Source organism: Megascapheus bottae, chromosome 31, assembly GCF_031878675.1.
Source record: "Megascapheus bottae isolate mThoBot1 chromosome 31, mThoBot2.hap1, whole genome shotgun sequence".
NCBI lineage: Eukaryota > Metazoa > Chordata > Mammalia > Rodentia > Geomyidae > Megascapheus > Megascapheus bottae.
In genome coordinates, this window is record NC_143539.1 from 5,397,695 (window position 1) to 5,415,985 (window position 18,291).

An 18,291-nucleotide genomic window follows, 5' to 3' on the forward strand; every position below is an offset into this window, starting at 1 on the left:
CCAAGTCTTCCCCATACTTTATTTGTTGCTTCAGCCAGGACCAGTTCCTCAGCTGTGGCCCAAGGCTGCCCCGGATATGCACACACTGTGGGGAGGAGGACCCAGTGGGGCCCCCAGCAAGGGGAAATACAGGGCCCAGCCCTCAACACCAAAACCAAGCAGCTAGGAGGGAGGCCTTGGGAAAGCAAGATCCTCCAGTTCAAGAAGATGGCTAGGATTGAAAGAGGTCCTCAGAGTAGAGGAGCTCACAAGTCCATGTTTGGGTGGGTAGGGTGGCTCATAGGGAGACCCCCAAAGTCTTGAGAGGATTGAAAGGGACCTGTGGGGTGATGACCCCACCCTATCCCCCCACTGACCCCATGGGGGGCCATTCCAGCAGGTTTTGTGCCTCTCTCAATAGGGTCAGAGCTTCAGATTCACAGAAGACCACTGGTCCCCAGGTCTGAGGTCTGTCCCTCTTCCAGCCCAGGGGCCATCCAGCTGTCCCCCCTCCTCCCAGCCACTCACCTCTCCTGCACTGCCAATTTCCTGCACTCAGGTCTTCCTGTGGAAACACTCAGTGCATACGACTGCACCGCTGCCCTGGGCCTCCTCACGTGAGCGCCGGGCAGGGCCTTCCTCACCAGCCCCACCTTGAACCCCAGTCAGCTGGCGTGTAGCTCCTTCCTGAGCACACACCCTTCCGCCTTCACCCTGCATCTGATCCGGAGCCCCTGCACCCAGTCCTTCCCTGCCTCTCCTCCCCCTCGAGCTCGCTCTCCACACCACTGCAGGCATGGCTCACAGCTCTCCCACAAAACCCTCTGGCAGCTTCCCAGCTTCCCTCGGCCCTCACAGTACACCCGAGCACCTCCTCCCGAGCCCAGAAGTCCTGCCTGACTCATCCTCATCCCCTCACACTGGATCTCTGGGCCCCACCTCCAGACGCCCCCTCGATGCCTTCTGCTCGGAACTGTGGGTGTCCTGAAGCCCTTCTTGTGATCACGACCAGTTCCCCTGACTTTCTCAGTCGAGCCTCTCTGAAAGGCCCACTTGGCCCTCACAGGCCCTCTGCCCCACACTTTTCTCTGAAACACGGCATGGGTGCATGCGCATGCGCCACGGGCCCCTTCACAGGGACGTGTGCCCCTCGAGACCTGCGAGCCTCCTGGCGCCTCGTGCTTTGCTCTGGGCCTTTAACAGTGCCCGGTGTTCAGTAGCTGCTCAATAAATAGTTGCCGAATGCACAGCACAGGGGGACAACAAGAGGAAGGGGAATGGTGGTCTCTGAATGTCCAGGGGCTCCACTCCAGCCCAGAGTGGCCCCCACAAATGACTTGGCCATTGTGGTGAAGGCCCCTGGGCTGGTCAGAGAGACATGCTGGTGAGGTTGTCCTGACTCAATAGTCCCTTCCGTCCTGCTCCTGCCCCGTGCCCGCTGCCCACGGCCCCCCCGCCGCCCCCACAGTACTCATGCAGCCTGTGCCGCAGGGTCACGAGGGCCGAGCCCAGGCAGGCACCGTTGGGTGCGTGGGGCCCCCCAGGAAGCTGGAGCAAAAGAGTGGCCACGCCAGCCATGCCATCCTCCGTGGGCTCCAGAGTGATGGGCCCAGCTCGTAAGCCAGCGGTGGTGGCAGGGATGGCCGAGGGGTAGCACCCCCCACCCATGGGTCCCCAGGGCCCTCCAGCCCCTGTCAGTAAGAGGGGTGCCAGGAAAGGCTCCGAGCGGCGGAAGGCAGGCGGCGGGAGCCCGGTGGGCTTCCAGGCGGGGGCCGAGGGGTCCGGTGGGAAGCAAACGGTGACCTTGGCGAAGGGGCGGCTGGCCATCTTGGTCATCTCCTGCAGATGCCGGCGCTGCTCCTGCCGCTGGTCCAGGGCCTGCTTGGCCTTCCAGAGGAGCACGCACAGGGAGAGGAAGAGGAAGAAGCAGGAGAAGAAGACAGAGAAGAAGACGAACAGGTCGATGTGGGCCTGGTCCTGCCGGAAGAACAGCAGGCCCTGGGAGTCGGCTGAGCCGTTGGCGCCGGGCCCGCTGGGGTCCCCGACGCCCAGGAGCAGCAGGTAGAAGCGGCTGGACTTGAGCGCGTGGTGCTCGTGAGGGTAGGTGATGACCAGCCGGTCCCGCACGCCGCGCACCACCAGCACGGCCGCCGGCTCCGTCACCGTCACGTAGGTGATCAGGCCTCTCGGCCACACTTCCCGCACTCGGGGCTCGGTGGGGATGGCCGGCCCGCTCCCGGCCCCCAGGCCACCCGGGTCCCCTGCGGCCCGGGGTCCCCCATCGGCAGGAGGAGGGGGCGGGGGCGGGGGGAGGGGCGGCTGGATGTGCACCGTGTGGATGCCCGTGTCCGGAGCCACGCGGACCACGAAGGTGTCATAGGACGTGGAGACGTAGAGGTCCACGGCCCCGAAGGTCACATCCAGGGTCAGGCGGATGTCCACATTGGTGAACTTGGGCTGCACCCCAAAGAGGACGGTGCGGCCGGGGCCCAGGGCCCGGCGCTTGGGCTCGTGGAAGCAGTTGGTCTGCGAGGTGGGGTCGAGGCAGCACTCCTGCTCCACGGAGATGAGGCGGTAGCACTGCTGGCCGCCCAGCGGGCTCCCGTGGAAGGACTCGCGACACTTGGCACACTGTGGGGAGGACAGGGACGGAGAGACCGGTGGGCGGGCTCGGCCCAGAGCTGTTCCCCCCAAAGCAACCGACCCGTACCCGCGATCCGAGGCCAAGCGGTCACCACCCTGAGCCATGCCCTGTGCCACGGGGCCTGGATGTCCCCGTCCAGGCTGACTCTGGCCCCTGCTGTGGGGTCTGGCTCCCAGAGGCTCCCCAGGAAAGAGCTCTGCTGGATTCCGGCACAACCTCCTCCCAAGTGCTGTGAGGATTGGATTGGGAAGAAACTGACACTGCTTGTATTGGAGGTATGGCTGGCGGAGCACCAGCCAGTGAGTGAAAGTGTCAGGTACTGAGTTCGAGTCTTGGGCTTGGACTCAAAAAACAAAAACAAAACAATGAGCCAGGTGCCAGTAGCTCATGCTGATAATCCTAGCTACTCCAAGGCTGAGATCTGAGGATCACAGTTCAAAGCCAGACCTGGCACTGAAGTCTGTGAGACTCTTATCTCCAATGAACCATCAGAAAACCGGAAGTGGCACTGTGGTTCAACTGGTAGAGCTCGCAGTAAGCTGAAGAGCTCAGGGACAGTGCCCAGGCCCAGAGTTCAAGCCCCATGACTGACCACACAAAAAGAACTTTACAAATTGTGGGTAAGGATGGGAAGGAAAAACAGGGAGAGCATGAAGGAAGGGATGACATTGTTCAAAAAGAAATGTACTATGGCCAGGTACTGGTGGTTCATATTTATAACCCAAGCTACACAGGAAGCTGAGATCTGAGGGTCTCGGTTCAAAGCCAGCCTGAGCAGGAAAAAAATCCACGAGACTCTAACTTCCAATTAACCACCAGAAAACTAGAAGTAACGCTGTGCCTCAAAATGGTAGAGTACTAGCCTTGAGCGAAAAAACTCAGGGACAGCACCCAGTTCAAGCCTCATGACCTCCCCCCACCCCAAAAAAAGAAATGTACTCATTACCTGATTTATGTAACCCCTGTACATCACTTTTATAATTATAATTATAATAATAAACTAAAATAAAAAAAAGTAAAATTTAAAAGTCTATCTATCAGCCGGGCATGGTGCCTTACACCTGTAATGCTATTTACTCAGGAGGCTGAGATCTGAGGATCAAGGTTCAAAGCCAGCACGGGCACAAAAGGACCTGAGACTCTTATTAACCTCTAGAAAACCGGAAATGGGGCTTTGCCCAAGGGTAGGATGGTAGCCTTGAGCTGAAGAGCTCAGGGACTGCACCCAGGCCAAGTTCAAGCGCCATGACCCATAAAAAATTTTTAAGTCTTATTTATTTTATTTTATTTATTTATTTTTGCCAGTCCTGGGCTTGAGCTCAGGGTCTGAACCCTATCCTTGGACTTTCTCAAGGCTAGAGCTCTACCACTTGAGCCTCACCACTTCTGGCTTTTTTTTCTATGTATGTGGTACCAAGGAATCAAACCCAGGTCTTCATGCATGCTAGGCAAGCACTCTACCACTAGGCCAAACTCCCGGCCAAAAGTCTTATTTATTAAACTGAAATAAACCCCAAACCACAGATTCAGAACCAAACTACTGGTCCAGCCTAGGTCTGCCCATCGAATGCTAGCTCAAGCCCTCAGCACGTGGGCCTCTCAGAACTCACTTCCCCAGCCGCACCTGATACTTGTAGCAGTCTCGGCGGTCACTGGGGGAGCTGCCCTGGCAGGTGCCCGTCTCTGTGTTGTTCTGACACGGGCAGCCTGTCCCATCCTGCTCGTTACAGGTGTCTGCGTGGCCGTTACACTGGCATCTGAGGATGGAAAGAAAACAGGGTTGTGGAACCCATATGACATCTGAGGTTCACAGAGGCCAAGCTATTGCCCAAGGCCACAGCCAATAGAAGGCAATTGGACTGGAATCCAGCTTAGATTAACTCTAATGTCCCCTGAATGCTGTAAAGGGCGAGGGCGGAGGCTGGCTCCATCAGGCTGCTCAGCAGTCTGCATTTCAGCTTCTGGTGTGAGGGTCAGGGTCTGCTCATCACCCCCCCCCCACTTGGCCTGGGGCTCCCTGGGGGCTTCACCCACTTTTGACTGTGAGCAGGGATTTAGGGTAGTGTCTGGCCCCCAAGGTTATTACATATATATATATATATATATATTGTAGGTCATGGGGCTTGAACTCTGGGCCTAGATGCTATCCCTGAGCTCTTCAGCTCAAGGCTAGCATCTACCACATGAGCCACAGCATCACTTCCAGCTTTCTGGTGGTTAACTGGTAAAAGTCTCATGGACTTGGACTTTTGTGCCCGGCTGACTTTGAACCATGGTCCTCAGATCTCAGCCTCTTGAGTAACTAGGATTACAGGCGTGAGCCATCAGTGCCCAGCTCCCAGGGTTGTTCTTATGGAGAAGGGCTCGGGTCTGCTCCCTCCTCACTTGGTGCACTTCCCATCCAAGAGGAAGTAGCCGTGGAGGCAGCTTTCGCATTTGTCCCCATAGCTGTTATTCTGGCAGTTCACACACACGGCTTCGTCTTCACTCGGACCCTCTGTCACCCAGTTTTCAATCTGACCAAGGAAGAACAGGATGCTTGCAGGAAGGCATGGACCCTCAGACCCAGCCTCCTCCCTCAGTCCCAGGAGTCCAGGCCCCAGCCCTCCTCCCCCAGGCTTGGCTTCGAGGGCCCAGGCTCTTTCACCTCCTCTGGATCCAGTGAGTACTTCTCTGGCTCCCTCCTGGCCATTTCCAGCTCCTTCCTGGAGACGCAGACGTGGCTGTTGCCACGACAGAAGGCATGGCAGGGCCGGCAGGTGCCACCTCCCAGGGCTGACCCCACAAACAGTGGGAGGCACTGCTCACAGTGGCTGCCCTGGGAACCCAGGATAAAGCGGTCAGAAGGGCTGGGGATGCAGGGCTGGGACTTGATCATGCCAGGCGTGTGATCTAGCCTTGCTTCACCCGCTCATTTCCAGCCCTAAGTCCTGAGCTCAGATACCCTTCTCTCTACTTCACTGCCCCAGCACCCACTCTGTTCACCATCAGTGTCCCCGGATGCTCTACACCTCCCTGACACAGGGCTTCCCCTGCCCTTGGCTTCTCAGGGTTCAGAATGAGATTCAAGATGCCTGAGCACAAAAGCTGGAGTGTGGCCCTGTGTGTGAGGCCCTGGGTTCCATTCCACACAAATAAGTGAACATGCTCCCTAGCAGAGGCTGACAGCAAGCCAGGGCAGGTCTAGGGTGAGGGTCCAGAGCCCCAGGCACCCACCTTGGTGTGGTTACGGCAGAGCAGACAGTGGTCGCGGGCTCCCACGCCAGCACACTCACTGTGGCGATTGCAGTGACACTCTGTGGAGCAGTTGCGGCCCACAAAGCCAAAATGGCAGCGACAGTGGTCAGGCTCCACGCAGGAGCCGTTCACACAGCCCTGGGCACACACCGGGCGGCACAGGCCTGTCACACTGCGGGAGTGGGGGGAGGAGGTAAGGGGCAGTGGCCCAGCGGCCCCCACTGCCCTTCCCTACTTCCCACCTGCTGCCGCCCCAGCAGATCTGCCTGGCTCTGAGACTCCATTTTTCTGTTCCCTTGTAAGGGTGCAGCCCACCACCTCCCCCAGGAGCTGGTCCATAGCCCTTCCTCTTCTCAGACCTCTGTGGAACTTGTGTTTTGCCTGTCTCCCTCACCACCTTGACCACGTCACAGCCCCCCAACTTCCTGAATTAATCCCCATGCACCTTGTGAGTCAAACTCCCCTCCTCCCATCAGGCAATGCGCTCAGGCGCCCCTCCTCCCATCAGGCAATGCGCTCAGACGCCCCTCTCCCATCAGGCAATGCGCTCAGACGCCCCTCCTCCCATCAGGCAATGCGCTGGGCCTCCTTCATCAGGGAACACTGTCCCCCGGGGGCGGCGGGCTCACTTGTCCATGGTGTAGCCCGTCTTGCAGCTGCACTCATAGCCGTGGGGCTGGTCGTGGCAGTTCTGGGTCTCATTGCAGTCGTGGTGTCCATTTGCACACTCATTCTCAGGCGGACAGGACAGGAAGGCCCAGGCCGCCCCAGGCCGTCCACACGTCAGCCCTGGTCCCAGGAACACAGGGATTCATTGGGGGCCTGCACCCCCACTTCCTGTGGGCCACACCTAGGTGCTACCCCCAGCAAGCACCCCCCCTGCCCTGTTGCTTGGCTCCCCAGCCCTTCTCACCATCTCGGGGGCCACTGAGGCCACCCTCCATGCAGCGGCCGCCCCCATCCTGGCCTCCCCAGGCACACCAGCCGCAGTGGGGGCGCCGCAGGCACAGGGCACACTGGGTGGCCTGAGCACAGCCCAGGGAGCAGCTCTCGGGTCCCCGCAGCAGCCGCCCGCAGCCTCCGGCCATACATCTCAGGGGCAGGTAGGAGGGGCTCAGACACTGTCCAGGAGGGGGGAGAGGGGGAGAAGTAGAGAAGGAAAAATACATGTGTGGCTCTCCCCACAGCACCCAAGGCCCCCCATTCCATGGCCCCAGTCAGCTCTCTCTCATGCCTTTCTAATTCGACATCAGGACTGGAAGTCAGGCCAGAGAGACTCTACAGTGGAAAGATCCAGCACACAGGAGCTGGGGGGGAGGGGCATCTGGGTGAGCAGACATACTGCAGGAAGGAAAGAGAGACAGAGAGAAAGGAAGGAAGGGAGGAAGGAGAGAGAGAGAAAGAGAAAGGAAGTAAAGAAGGAAGGAGGGGAGGGAGGGAGCTTGAAAGCAGTGGACAGAAGATGAGAACTTGGTGAAAACAAATAAACGTCTGTGGTCCACATCCTTTATTAAAAATCATGACTCAAAAGAAAGACACAGGCTGGGCGTTGTGGCTCACGCCTGTAATCTTAGCTACTCAGGAGGCTGAGATCTGAGGATTGGTTCAAAGCCAGGCTGGGCACTAAAGAACATGAGACTCTTATTTCCAATTAATCACTAGAAAATGGGGCTGTGGCTCAAAGGGAGGTGTGATAACTTTGGGCTGAAGAGCTCAAGGATAACACCCAGGCCCAGAGTTCAAGCCCCATGACAAAAGAAAAAAAAAGGACACAAGCCTGGAGTTTGGCCTACTGATAGAGTGCTTGCCTTGCATGTACAAAGACCCAGGTTTGATTGCTCAGTACCACATACATAGAAAAAGCCGCAAGTGGTGCTGTGGCTCAAGTGGTAGAGCTTTAGCCTTGAGAAAGCCCAAGAACAGTGCTCAGGCCCTGAGTTCAAGCCAGGACTGGCAAAAAAAAAAAAAAAACAAACACAAAAAACCAAAGGATTAGACCAAGAGTAGGTGCACCTCATATTCCAAAGATGATGGGTAGGGTGGGCAGATTTCCTTAGACTGTAGCTCCAGTCACCGAGGCCTGGCTCTACTTCCTACCCCCATCCCTGAGGAACCACACTGTACAGGTGGTGTCACTGTTCTTTGGTGGCCCAGATGGACATGCAAGAGTGGCAGAGCAGAGTTCTGACTCACAGCATCTCAGAACAAATGTGAAGCTGGCTGTTGGGGAAAAGGCTTCTCTCACTTCCGCTGAGGGGCCGAGGGGCTCTGGGAGAGGAGTGGGGCAGCAGCTCATAGCTATTACTAACATGTTGGGACCCAGAGCGCATGCTCAATGAGGCTCAACCCTTTGGGAACAAACCTCAGGGTGTCTAAGTGTTTTATTTACTGCTTGGCCTTAAGTGAGGGATAAGAAGGAAAGAGATTCATGTGGGCTGGGTGCCCAGCAACACTCTGAAATCCTGAAATAGAAACCTTGATTGCTGTGGCCAGAGCTCAGAGCCCACCAAGGGCTGGGCTGGCTATGAACAGAACTTTGCTCAACTGCCAGATGCCAACCTTCTGCCAACCAGCCTGACACGCCCATGTCTTGGGCATTCAATAAATTCTGTGTGCATTTCTTCCCCCGCCCCATTGGATTTGTTGTTTGGAGGACAAGTTCTTACTATGTATGTAGCCCACGATGCTTTGAACTCTTGTTTTTTCCTTCCTGAAGGCTGAAATTATAGGCAAATACCACCCTACCCAGTAGTTTCTCTAAAATAAAATTAAAAAAAAAAATCTCTGCTAGGCAGGGCTTCTAGATCTAAATTTAGTGCACTCACTGGCAGATGGCAGGGCAGTCTGGGAAGAAGCAGAGAAACCTGAATCACTAGTCCTGAGTGGCATTTTTGGCTGTGACCTGCTGAAGTGGCCAAATAGGACAATGTCCCACATCACAAACCTGAGCGCTGACCTGTTGTTAGCCAACACAACCTAGCAAGGTGCGCAGTGGAAAGTTTGTGAAAGGTAGAGAGAAAGGAGGGAGGGAAGGAAAGGAGAGAAGGCGGGAGGGAGGGAGGGAGAACGGAAGGACAGATGAAGGCAGGCTAGGGAGGAGAATACTCAGTTGCTTGAGGCCAGCAGCACTACAAAGAACGCTAGGGCGACCAGCCAACATATCACTGCCAGGCAGGGTGTCTATTCTAGATGCTTGTACCCCACCCTCCCGGGCTGGAACATGCCAGAAGCATTGGCAGTTTCTTTTCTCTAAAAATGGAAGTCCTAATGGCAAGTGTCCCATTTTCCCTGTACTTCCAGCTACGGGGAGAGGTGCAGACACTGGAAACCACAGCATGTTCTAGAAGGTCAGGTGTCTGGATGTTGCAGTCATGTATGCAACCACAGACATAAAGGGGTCCTGGCTGGCCCGGCTTCTTCTCTATTTGGAGCCCCCAGGGCCGTGTCCCACTGAACTGAGGCTGGAAACCCGCCATGAGCGCTGGCTTGCTGTGAGTGGGAGCCGTCCAAGTGACGGAGGGGCGGAGGGAAGAGGAGAGGGTCCTGGGGTGGGGGTACCTGTTGGAGACTGCTGCTCCAGACACAGTGCTGCCAGCCTCCGTCGGCACCCTTGGAGTCCAGGCAGGAGGTACAGTTGGGGAGGAGGTGACAGGGAGTGGGGCAGGGCAGGGGGGGGGAGGACTCCACTGGCATCGGGGACACATTGAGTAGAGAGTGGCTGAAGCACGTCCAGTCGTAGGTGGGCTGCACTGAGAGGATTCGGCGGGTCTCTCCTGGGATGAAGGACACAGGAATTCATGGCCAGTCTAGATCTCAGCTCCTCCTCCCTGAGACCCAAGAGTCCAGTGCAAGCCTCTTCCTTCAGACCCAGGGGTCCAGGCCCCAGACTCCTTCTTCAGACTCAGTCCAGATCCTGACCTCCTCCCTCAGACCCAAGCTCCCACGAGCCGAGCCCACGGCCTCACCGGTCCTCTTGAACTGCCGGGTCCACATGCACTTGCCCTCGCGCGTGCACTGCTCGCAGTCGGCCGACCCGCACGCGGCCTCGGAGCAGTTCCCTGCCCAGAAGACCTCGCGCTGGTTGATCCGACAGTCGTTCTCCGACGTGCAGGACCCATTGCGGCCGATGCAGGCGCCCTCAGGGCAGTTAGTACACCACTTACAGCGGGGTGCAGAGGCCTGGTGGGAGATGATGGGCTCAGTTGGATCTATGGGGGACCCCCAGCACCCCATTCCCAGGCTCCTGATGCCTGAGGGGTGCACACCAGGACTGCCATCCCCACCCAGGCTGCTCACCTCTCCATCTCCAGGCTGCAGGGTGCGGGGGTGGCGGGCCAGGCATTCGCTGCAGGTCCGGAGCCTTCGGCATTCCTCAGGAGAGCGAGGCATCGGGGAGCAGGACGGCCCTCCACAGCCCAGCCTGGGGGACACAAGGCCAGCCTGGGTCACGCCAGCCAGGCCTCGGCCTTCTGAGGACACTCCCAACCCTGGTCCTGACCCTCTCCACTCTGGGTCTTCCACCCCTCAGAAATGGGTCACCCCACATCTTCCTGCTACCTGGACCACAGCCATCAGAAATCACTCCACACCCTCCTACCCCATTAATCACTCCTGAGTTCCTCTCCAACCAGCCCTTCTTCCTCACCCCTGCCCAACTCAGGGCCCTTCCTCTGGTTCTCTCCAGCTCCATCCTCTGCAGCTGCTCCAGAAGCCACCTCCCCGCACACCCAGAGCTGCCTTGCCTGTTGGGGTTCAGGCTTTTTTCTTTCTTTTCTTTTTTCTTTCTTTTTCCTTTCTTTCTTTTTTTCCCTGCCAGTCCCTGGGCTTGCATTCAGGGTCTGGGCACAAGCCTTGAGAAAGGTCAAAGCTAGCACTCTACCACTTAAGCCACAGCACCACTTCTGGCTTTCTCTATGAATGTGATTCTGACAAATCAAATGCAGTGCTTTGTGCATGCTAGGCAAGCACTCTACCAACTAGGTCATGATCCTGGCCAGGGATCAAGCTTTTTGCACTCCCCACCACCCACAATCATCCTTGAAGGCCCATGTTTTATAATTCTGCAGACTTTAGAAGTGCCATGGGTTCTTCTGCAACACACTGGCATGGTTAAGCTGGGAGCACTCCAGAACCAATTAACAGCCTGCTGAAGATGTGGCAGTGTGGGTCATGGACAGACAAAGCCATCAAACTGCCTCATGTCAAGTTCATCAAGCAGCTCAGCACTGGTGGTGGCTCATGCCTGTAACCTTAGCTACTCAGGAGGCTGAGATCTGAGGATCACAGTTCAAAGCCAGCCTAAGCAAGAAAGTCCATGAGACTCTTACCTCCAAAGAATTACCAGAAAACCAGAAGTGCACTGTGGCTCAAAGTGGTAGGGTGCTAGCCTTAAGCAAAAGAGCTCAGGGACAGTGCATAGGCCCTGAGTTTAAGCCCCACAGCTGATAATAAAAATCATCATCATCATTATCATCAAGTAGCCTAGTGAGCTGGTGCCAATGAGGAATTTCTTAGCTTCTGGGGTGCTGGGGTTTCCAAAATACAGTTTAAAGACCGATGGAGGGGCTGGGAGTTTGGCCTACTGGGAGAGTGCTCACCTATCATGCATGAAGCCCTGGGTTCAATTCCTCGGTACCACATACATAGAAAAAGCCAGAAGTGGGCCGGGAGTTTGGCCTAGTGGTTAAAGTGCTTGCCTAGCATGCACGAAGACCCAGGTTCGATTCCTTGGTGCCACATACATAGAAAAAAGCCGGGAGTGGTGCTGAGGTTCAAGTGGTAGAGCTCTAGCCTTGAGAAAGCCCAAAGACAGTGCTCAGGCCCCGAGTTCAAGCCCTAGGACTGACCAAAACAAAACATTGTCTTTCATATACACCTGCATGCTTTTATCTTGGCAGGCCCCAACACTACTGCTCATGTAGGGGCTGGCTGGGACCCAGCTGCTCTAGAGTGGGAACCCAGACCACAAGCGGGGTTCCCCAGGGCTGCCCCCAGGCTGTCCTTGCCTGTGATGGTTCATCACCTTCCCACTAGTGAGCCTGGCCCTCCACACCCAGCCTAGCGCACAACTCTCAGGGCATCACCACTGTGTGATGTGCCACCAGTTGCTATGGTTACCTGTGGGCCTGGTCCCCAGACAGGCAGGCCCCATGGCACCAGGTGCAGGCCTCGGACTGGTTACAGGCTTCCAATGAGGGGAGCAGGCGGCAGGGGTCAGGGGGCAGGGTCAGTGCTAGCAGGCGGCCCAGAGCCACCCCCCCAAAGCCTCCAGAGATATACAGGCGGCTCCCCACAGCAGCCACGGCGTGGGCCACGGACTCCTCCATTGGGGGTCCCACAGATGCTGGGCCTGAGGAAGTATGGGGGGAAGAGAAGCTGGTCAAGACGGAGACCCAGAGAGGACAGAGACAGAGTCAATGGAGGGCAGGAATAGGCGTGGAAAGGCAAGAAGACAGGCAAGCACAAACAGACAGGAGACTCACACGGACATCAAAGGAGAAGCTGGGTGTTGGTGGCTCATGCCTATAATCCTAGCTACTCAGGAGGCTGAGCTCTGAGAATTGTGATTTAAAGCCAGCCTGGGTAGGAAAGTCCATGGAACTTTTATCTTCAACTATCCACCAAAAAAACAGAAGTCAAGCTGGGGCTCAAAGAGGGAGAGGATCAGCCTTGAGCAAAAAAGCTCAGGAAGCGGCGTGCCAGTGCCAGCGGCTCACACCTGTAATCGTAGCTACTCAGGAGGCTGAAATCTGAGGATCACAGTTTGAAGCCAGCCTGGGCAGGAAAGTACATGAGACTCTTATCTCCAATTAACCACCAGAAAATGGGCAGGAGAGCTGTAGTTCAAAATGGTAGAGCATTGGCCTTAAGTGAAAAAGCTCAAGAACAGTGCCTAGGCCCTGCATTCAAAGCTACAAGCAACCCCACCTTAAAAAAAAAAAATGTGGAATTAGGGAGGGGATAGAAGGAGGGAAATGGGGACAAAAACATGAGAGGGGGTGTCAATGTGTGAGAAGTGATGTAACTGTGACCCCCTCTATACATTACAATAAAAAGAAAAAAATGTGGAGTTATGGGTAGTATATTCTGTTTGATGTTACTTATAACTAATTTTATTATTTCTATACAATGGAATCAAAGATAAACTTTCATAGGCTAGGCCAGAAAGAATGATTTGTGACACTAGAGGGGGAAGAGGCCTTTGCTGAGCAGTCCGAGGACACCTGACAATTTCTCCTGAGTGGGGGCTCCTAGGACAGACCCAGCCCCTGGGGGAACACGGTGGGGACTCACGTGTGAGGTCAGGCAGAAGCCAGGCATTGCAGTTGACCTGGTAGAGCAGAACGTCACTGCTGAACTCATCAGGGTCTGAGCGCCCCCCAAGAACCACCATGGTGTCCCCTAGCAGCGCAGCAGCATGGAAAAGTCGAGGGCGGGGCTGTTGGGGAGACAGAAGTGGGGATGGTGTGTCAGAACCCCCCTTTTCCATGTGCCCCTTTCCCAGCACACCTGCCACCCCTGCAATTCCCTTTCTACCTGTCACCAGCTCACCGCTCCCCCAGGAAACTCCCTGGACCCCTTGGGGCAGCCCACAAAGCCATCTCCCTTCTTAGGGGATGGTCCTGGTGCTGCCGTAACCCATCCCGTGCCTTGTGAGTGTGGCCCGGACCCCTCAAGATGAACACCCACGTGATCCCAGTGGGCTGAGGGTAAGGGGCTCCCTCACGCTTGTTGCTTTGCTTCCCTCTCCCAAGCAGGGCTTAGGAAAGCACATACAAAATTGTCCTTGGAGGTGAAGAGTGTGGCTCAAGTGGTAGAGTGCTAGCCATGAGCAAAAGAGGCTTAGGGACAGTGCCCAGGCCCTGAGTTCAAATTCTAGGACTGGCAAAAAAAGGGGGGGCTCACCTGTAGATAGCTCTCTGTCCCCCACACCCTGTCTCTTTGGCCTTGTAAGGCAGGATGCACAAAGAGCCTCAGCCTTACTTTTCCTTGTGGGTGACCGGGCTTGAACTCAGGACCTGGACACTGATGTCTTTAAGCTTCCTTTGCCTAAGGCTAGTGCTCTACCACGTGAGTCACAGTTCCACTTGGCTTTTTGGTAGCGATAAGAGTCTCACAGACTTTTCCTTCTGGGCTGGCTTCAAACTGTGGTCCTCAGATCTCAGCCTCCTTGAGTAGCTAGGATTAAAGGCGAGAGCCACAGATGTCCAGCTCTGCCCTACTTTTTACAGATTGGGGGTGCAGGAAGAGGAAAGGACCTGCCAGGGATATAGGGAGATGGAGTGCAAACGCTAGGCCTCTGCTCTCGTGATGGAAGACTCTCTCCTCCAACTCAGGGTTGGACAACACAGGTTATCTGGGATGTCACTGTTCAGACTGGAAAACCGGGAAGCAGGTATGAAGGGTGGGGGAGTCAGTCCTTGGGGACAGAGAAAGAAGAGTGTATGGCTGCTGCCCCAGCAGCCATCTATCTAGACCACATTTTCTGACCTTTGCCCCCTGAGACGGGGCCAGCAGGCTCCAGGTCCGGTCAGGACAGTGCAGGGAATAGAGCTCCGGGGAGGGGGCTGCCAGCTCCACATGGAAACGGAAGCCCCCAAATACATATAGGGAGTCAGTGGCCTCATGGTAGACTGCCGAATGACCATAGAGTCCTGGAGGAGGGAGCATGATCAAAGACAGCCTGGATTTACCACCCACGACCAGTGCCCTGGGTCCCTTCCCCAGTGTCCCCACCCCTCCCCTTGGAGTGTAGATGATCACTGGATATCCAGAAAGGAAAGAGAACAGATGGGATGCTGTAACAGGCCCAGAGGAGGAAGACAAGGTGCAAAGATATCTGGGAGGCTGTGATCAGAGCCTGGAGAGAAGGCAACGTCTCTATCAGAGCCTGGAGAGGAGGTGGACAGGCCATCATAGTGTGGCGAGGGTTGAGGGGGGGCTACAGAGAAGCTGAACATTGCCAGAGGTGATTCCTGGGCAATCTGGATGGCTAAGGGGTAGCAAGGGGATAAGAAGGTACACTGGACAGTGGCCTGCGTGTGGCATGGACACAGCCTGTTTGAAGCCCTGGGCAGCTCTGCTCACAGCCCCACCTGTGGGGGGCGTCCCACTCTGGGCTCCTGATATCCAGGTGCCAGTCGCCAGCTGGTACTCGAACAGCTGCTGGTTGAAGCCATTTTCAGGGGAGTAGCCGCCCACCAGGAGTAGAGACAGGCCTCGGCGGGCGGTCAGGCTGTGACCGGCGACTGCTGGCAAGTCCACAGACTGAGGAGCCTGCAGGATGGGGGACAGATCACCCAGGGAGTGGAGGTGGAGGTCATCTTGTTGGCAGAGGTAAGACTGAACTCCCTGGGGTTCCATGTCTCCTTTGGAAAAGTGCCTTTTCCCTCACTCCTTAGCTGGGCAGGCTCTGGCCAGCCTGGCCAGCCAGAATACCCCAGGCCCTGAGCCAGGATCAGCTTGAGACTATAACAGGACCTAGGCCAGCCAATGAAATCCAGTTGTGCAGCCATCTGTTGTCTGTCTGTCTGCCTATCTGTCTGTCTTTCTCTGAATCCAACCCATCATGCATGCTTGCATGCCTTCTGTTGGCAGCAAAGATGGTGGGTGCAACTCTGGTCATCCTGGCTTAGCCTGGCAGGGGAGCCATGGCTGGGGTTGTACAGAGGCTCACCTTGTCCTGCCGCCACTGCAGGGTGGTGAGGTTCAAGACCCAGAAGTCACGGGTGACACCTCCAGCCGTGAGCCCTCCCAGCAGGTACATAGCCCCACGTCCTGCAGACACATAGGCAGCTGCATGGAAGGAACGGGGAGATGGGCCTGGACCCCCATCTTCAGCTCCCGCCAGCATCTGTGTCCACCGCCGCTCAATCACAGAGTACCTGAGGACAAGGCGGAGGGGGGAGGGGGGAGGAGGGAGGGGCAGGGAAGAAGCATCAGTAGCCAGTGGCTCACTACTGTAATCCTAGCTATCCAGAAGGCTGAGATCTGACCATTGTGGTTCAAAGCCAGACTGGGCACAGAATGTGTGAAACGCCTATGTCCAATAAACCACCAGGAAGCCAGCGTGGAGCTGTGGAGCTAACCTTCGGCAAAAGAGGACTCAAACCCTGGCCTTCATGCATACTAGGAAAGCAATTCACCTCTAAGCCACATTCCCAGCCTCTCGGGTGACTTTTGAGTTAAGCGCCCCTCACTCAGGTATCCTGTCTTACCTGTACAGGTTTCCCAGGAGCCCCTGGGGGAGCCCCAAGCCTCCGAACATCCACAAGGTGCCATCAGGTCCCTCTACCATCGTGTGTCCCAGGCGGTGCAGAAATCGGCTAGCTGTGTCCTAAAGTCAGCAGTCAGGGGCCAGGGGTCAGGAAGGTCATGACAAAGTCAAGCCTAGGTCCCAGATCTCCGAGATGAGACAGAGCCAGCTGGACCCCAACTCACAGCTGAGAGGCGGCTGTCCATGACAGTCTCCCAGACCAGTTGCCCGCCATCCAGCTTTGTGGCACAGTCCGGACCTCCGAAGCCCTCGGCACAGATACACACACCAAGGCTCTGGGGACAGCAGGAAAGAGGCTCAGGGGGGCTCTAGTCACTACTCCTGCTCCCTACAACCCCAGCTGGCCCTGTCCCTCCCCCCCACTCCCACCTCCATACCTGATTACAAATCCCAGCGCCGGTGTGGGCATTGCAGTTCTCAGGACACAGGGCCATGCGGCAGTGGGGACCAGCCCAGCCCTGGGGACATCGGCAGAGCCCAGCACCTGCAGCCCCATCCTGGGGTACGCACTCCTGGGGGACTGGGCAGCTCCCAGGGCCCCCTGAGCCGCAGCGGGCAGAGCCCACAGAGGCATTGAAACCCCAGGATGAAGAGCCATTGGCCTCCCAGTGCAGAACCAGCAGCCCTGTGGGGGAGGAGGGTGGAGACAAACACCAAGCTTGACCGGGCAGGGCGGCGGCGTCAGGACAGATTGCACACTCTCCCTACCCTGGACCAACCCAGAAAGTTCGGCCCATTTTACAGCACCAGTTGCAGGCTGGAGTTCCTGCTCAGTGGTAGAGCACATGTCTATTATATACAAGGTCATGGGTTCAATCCCCAGAAAATGAAAAATAAAAATAAACTGGCCACTGGTGGCTTCTGCCTGTCATCCTAGCTACTCAGGAGGCTGACATCTGAGTGAGGACTGAGGTTCAAAGTCAGCCCAGGCAGAAAAGTCCATGAGACTCTTATCTCCACAAGTGGAATTACATCGCAAAGTAGTAGACCACTAACCTTGAGAAAAACAACTCAGGGTCAGTGCCCAGGTCCAGAGTTCAATCCCCAGGACCAACAACCATAACAAAAGCCTAAATCTCTCTCATTCACCCACTGCTTGCCACCTCCTTGAGTGTTGTCCAAGCCAGCATTCTACCTCCCCCAGACACCAGTGTCATCATCTCCCACACTCTCATGGAGAATCCACACTTTGCCCACACAATTCTTTTTATTTATTTATTTATTTTTGCCAGTCCTAGGGCTTGATCTCAGATCCTGGACACTGTCCCTGAGCTTCTTTTGCTCAAGGGGTAGCACTCTACCACTTGAGCCACAGCACCACTTCTTACTTGTTCTGTCTATGTGGTACTAAGCAATAGAACCCAGGGCTTCATGCATGCTAGGAAAGCACTCTACCACTAAACCACATTCCCAGCCCTGCACACATTAATTCTTTTTTTTTTTTTGCCAGTCCTGGGCTTGAGCTCAGGGCCTGAGCACTGTCCTTGGACTTTTCTCAAGGCTAGAGCTTTACCACTTGAGCCTCAGCACCATTTCTGGCTTTTTTCTATGTATATGGTACTGAGGAATCGAACCCGGGTCTTCATGCATGCTAGGCAAGCACTCTACCACTAGGCCAAATTCCCAGCCCACATAATTCTTATAAGCATAAACTTGACCCCATCCCAGACAAGCCCCAGGCCTCCCACAGCTCTTAAGTAATTAATGACATGAATGTGGCTGGCATGACACTTTAATACTTAAGGCACATCCCTATACCTTTTTATTTTCATGACATTTAAGCAGAGCCTCACTTTTGGCCTAAGTCTGCCTGGATTGCAGTCCTATTCACCCCTGCCATGACCCTGGGATGACAGATGCATGCCACTGTGCCCAGCTACTTAGCTGGCTGACATGGGAGTTTCACAGACTACTATTTTGCCAAATAAGCTTCCCATCTCAGCCTTCTGAATAGTTAGGATTACAGATGTGAGCCCCCCCACACAGCTAAAGTATTTTCTCAGGCTCCCATAGACATGCAAGGAGGTCTCAGGGCTTCCCACTCTCCCTTGCACCCCTGGACCATTGAGGCCCAAAACAGAAGAGTTCATTCAGGCAAGGGACTATGTCAGTCCCTGGACTAGAACTTGGTTCCTAAGCCTAGTGAGGTGACAAA

General features: G+C 55.8%; 1 protein-coding gene across 1 annotated transcript in view; it reads right to left on the reverse strand.

The window, feature by feature from the left end:
* Positions 1-18,291, reverse strand: part of Megf8 (multiple EGF like domains 8) — a 38,013-nt gene continuing 19,722 nt past the window's right edge. Inside the window, exons 24-41 of the mRNA XM_090322887.1 lie at positions 16,514-16,761; positions 16,301-16,411; positions 16,078-16,196; positions 15,537-15,744; positions 14,956-15,136; positions 14,351-14,514; positions 13,154-13,298; positions 11,978-12,209; positions 10,157-10,280; positions 9,826-10,039; positions 9,419-9,633; positions 6,774-6,981; positions 6,490-6,649; positions 5,840-6,032; positions 5,271-5,441; positions 5,009-5,139; positions 4,248-4,380; positions 1-2,610 (exon numbers count right to left, since the gene is read on the reverse strand). Coding sequence (XP_090179013.1) covers positions 1,348-2,610; positions 4,248-4,380; positions 5,009-5,139; positions 5,271-5,441; positions 5,840-6,032; positions 6,490-6,649; positions 6,774-6,981; positions 9,419-9,633; positions 9,826-10,039; positions 10,157-10,280; positions 11,978-12,209; positions 13,154-13,298; positions 14,351-14,514; positions 14,956-15,136; positions 15,537-15,744; positions 16,078-16,196; positions 16,301-16,411; positions 16,514-16,761 — 4,220 coding nt within the window. The 3' untranslated portion in view covers positions 1-1,347. The remainder of the gene's footprint in view (positions 2,611-4,247; positions 4,381-5,008; positions 5,140-5,270; positions 5,442-5,839; positions 6,033-6,489; positions 6,650-6,773; positions 6,982-9,418; positions 9,634-9,825; positions 10,040-10,156; positions 10,281-11,977; positions 12,210-13,153; positions 13,299-14,350; positions 14,515-14,955; positions 15,137-15,536; positions 15,745-16,077; positions 16,197-16,300; positions 16,412-16,513; positions 16,762-18,291) is intronic.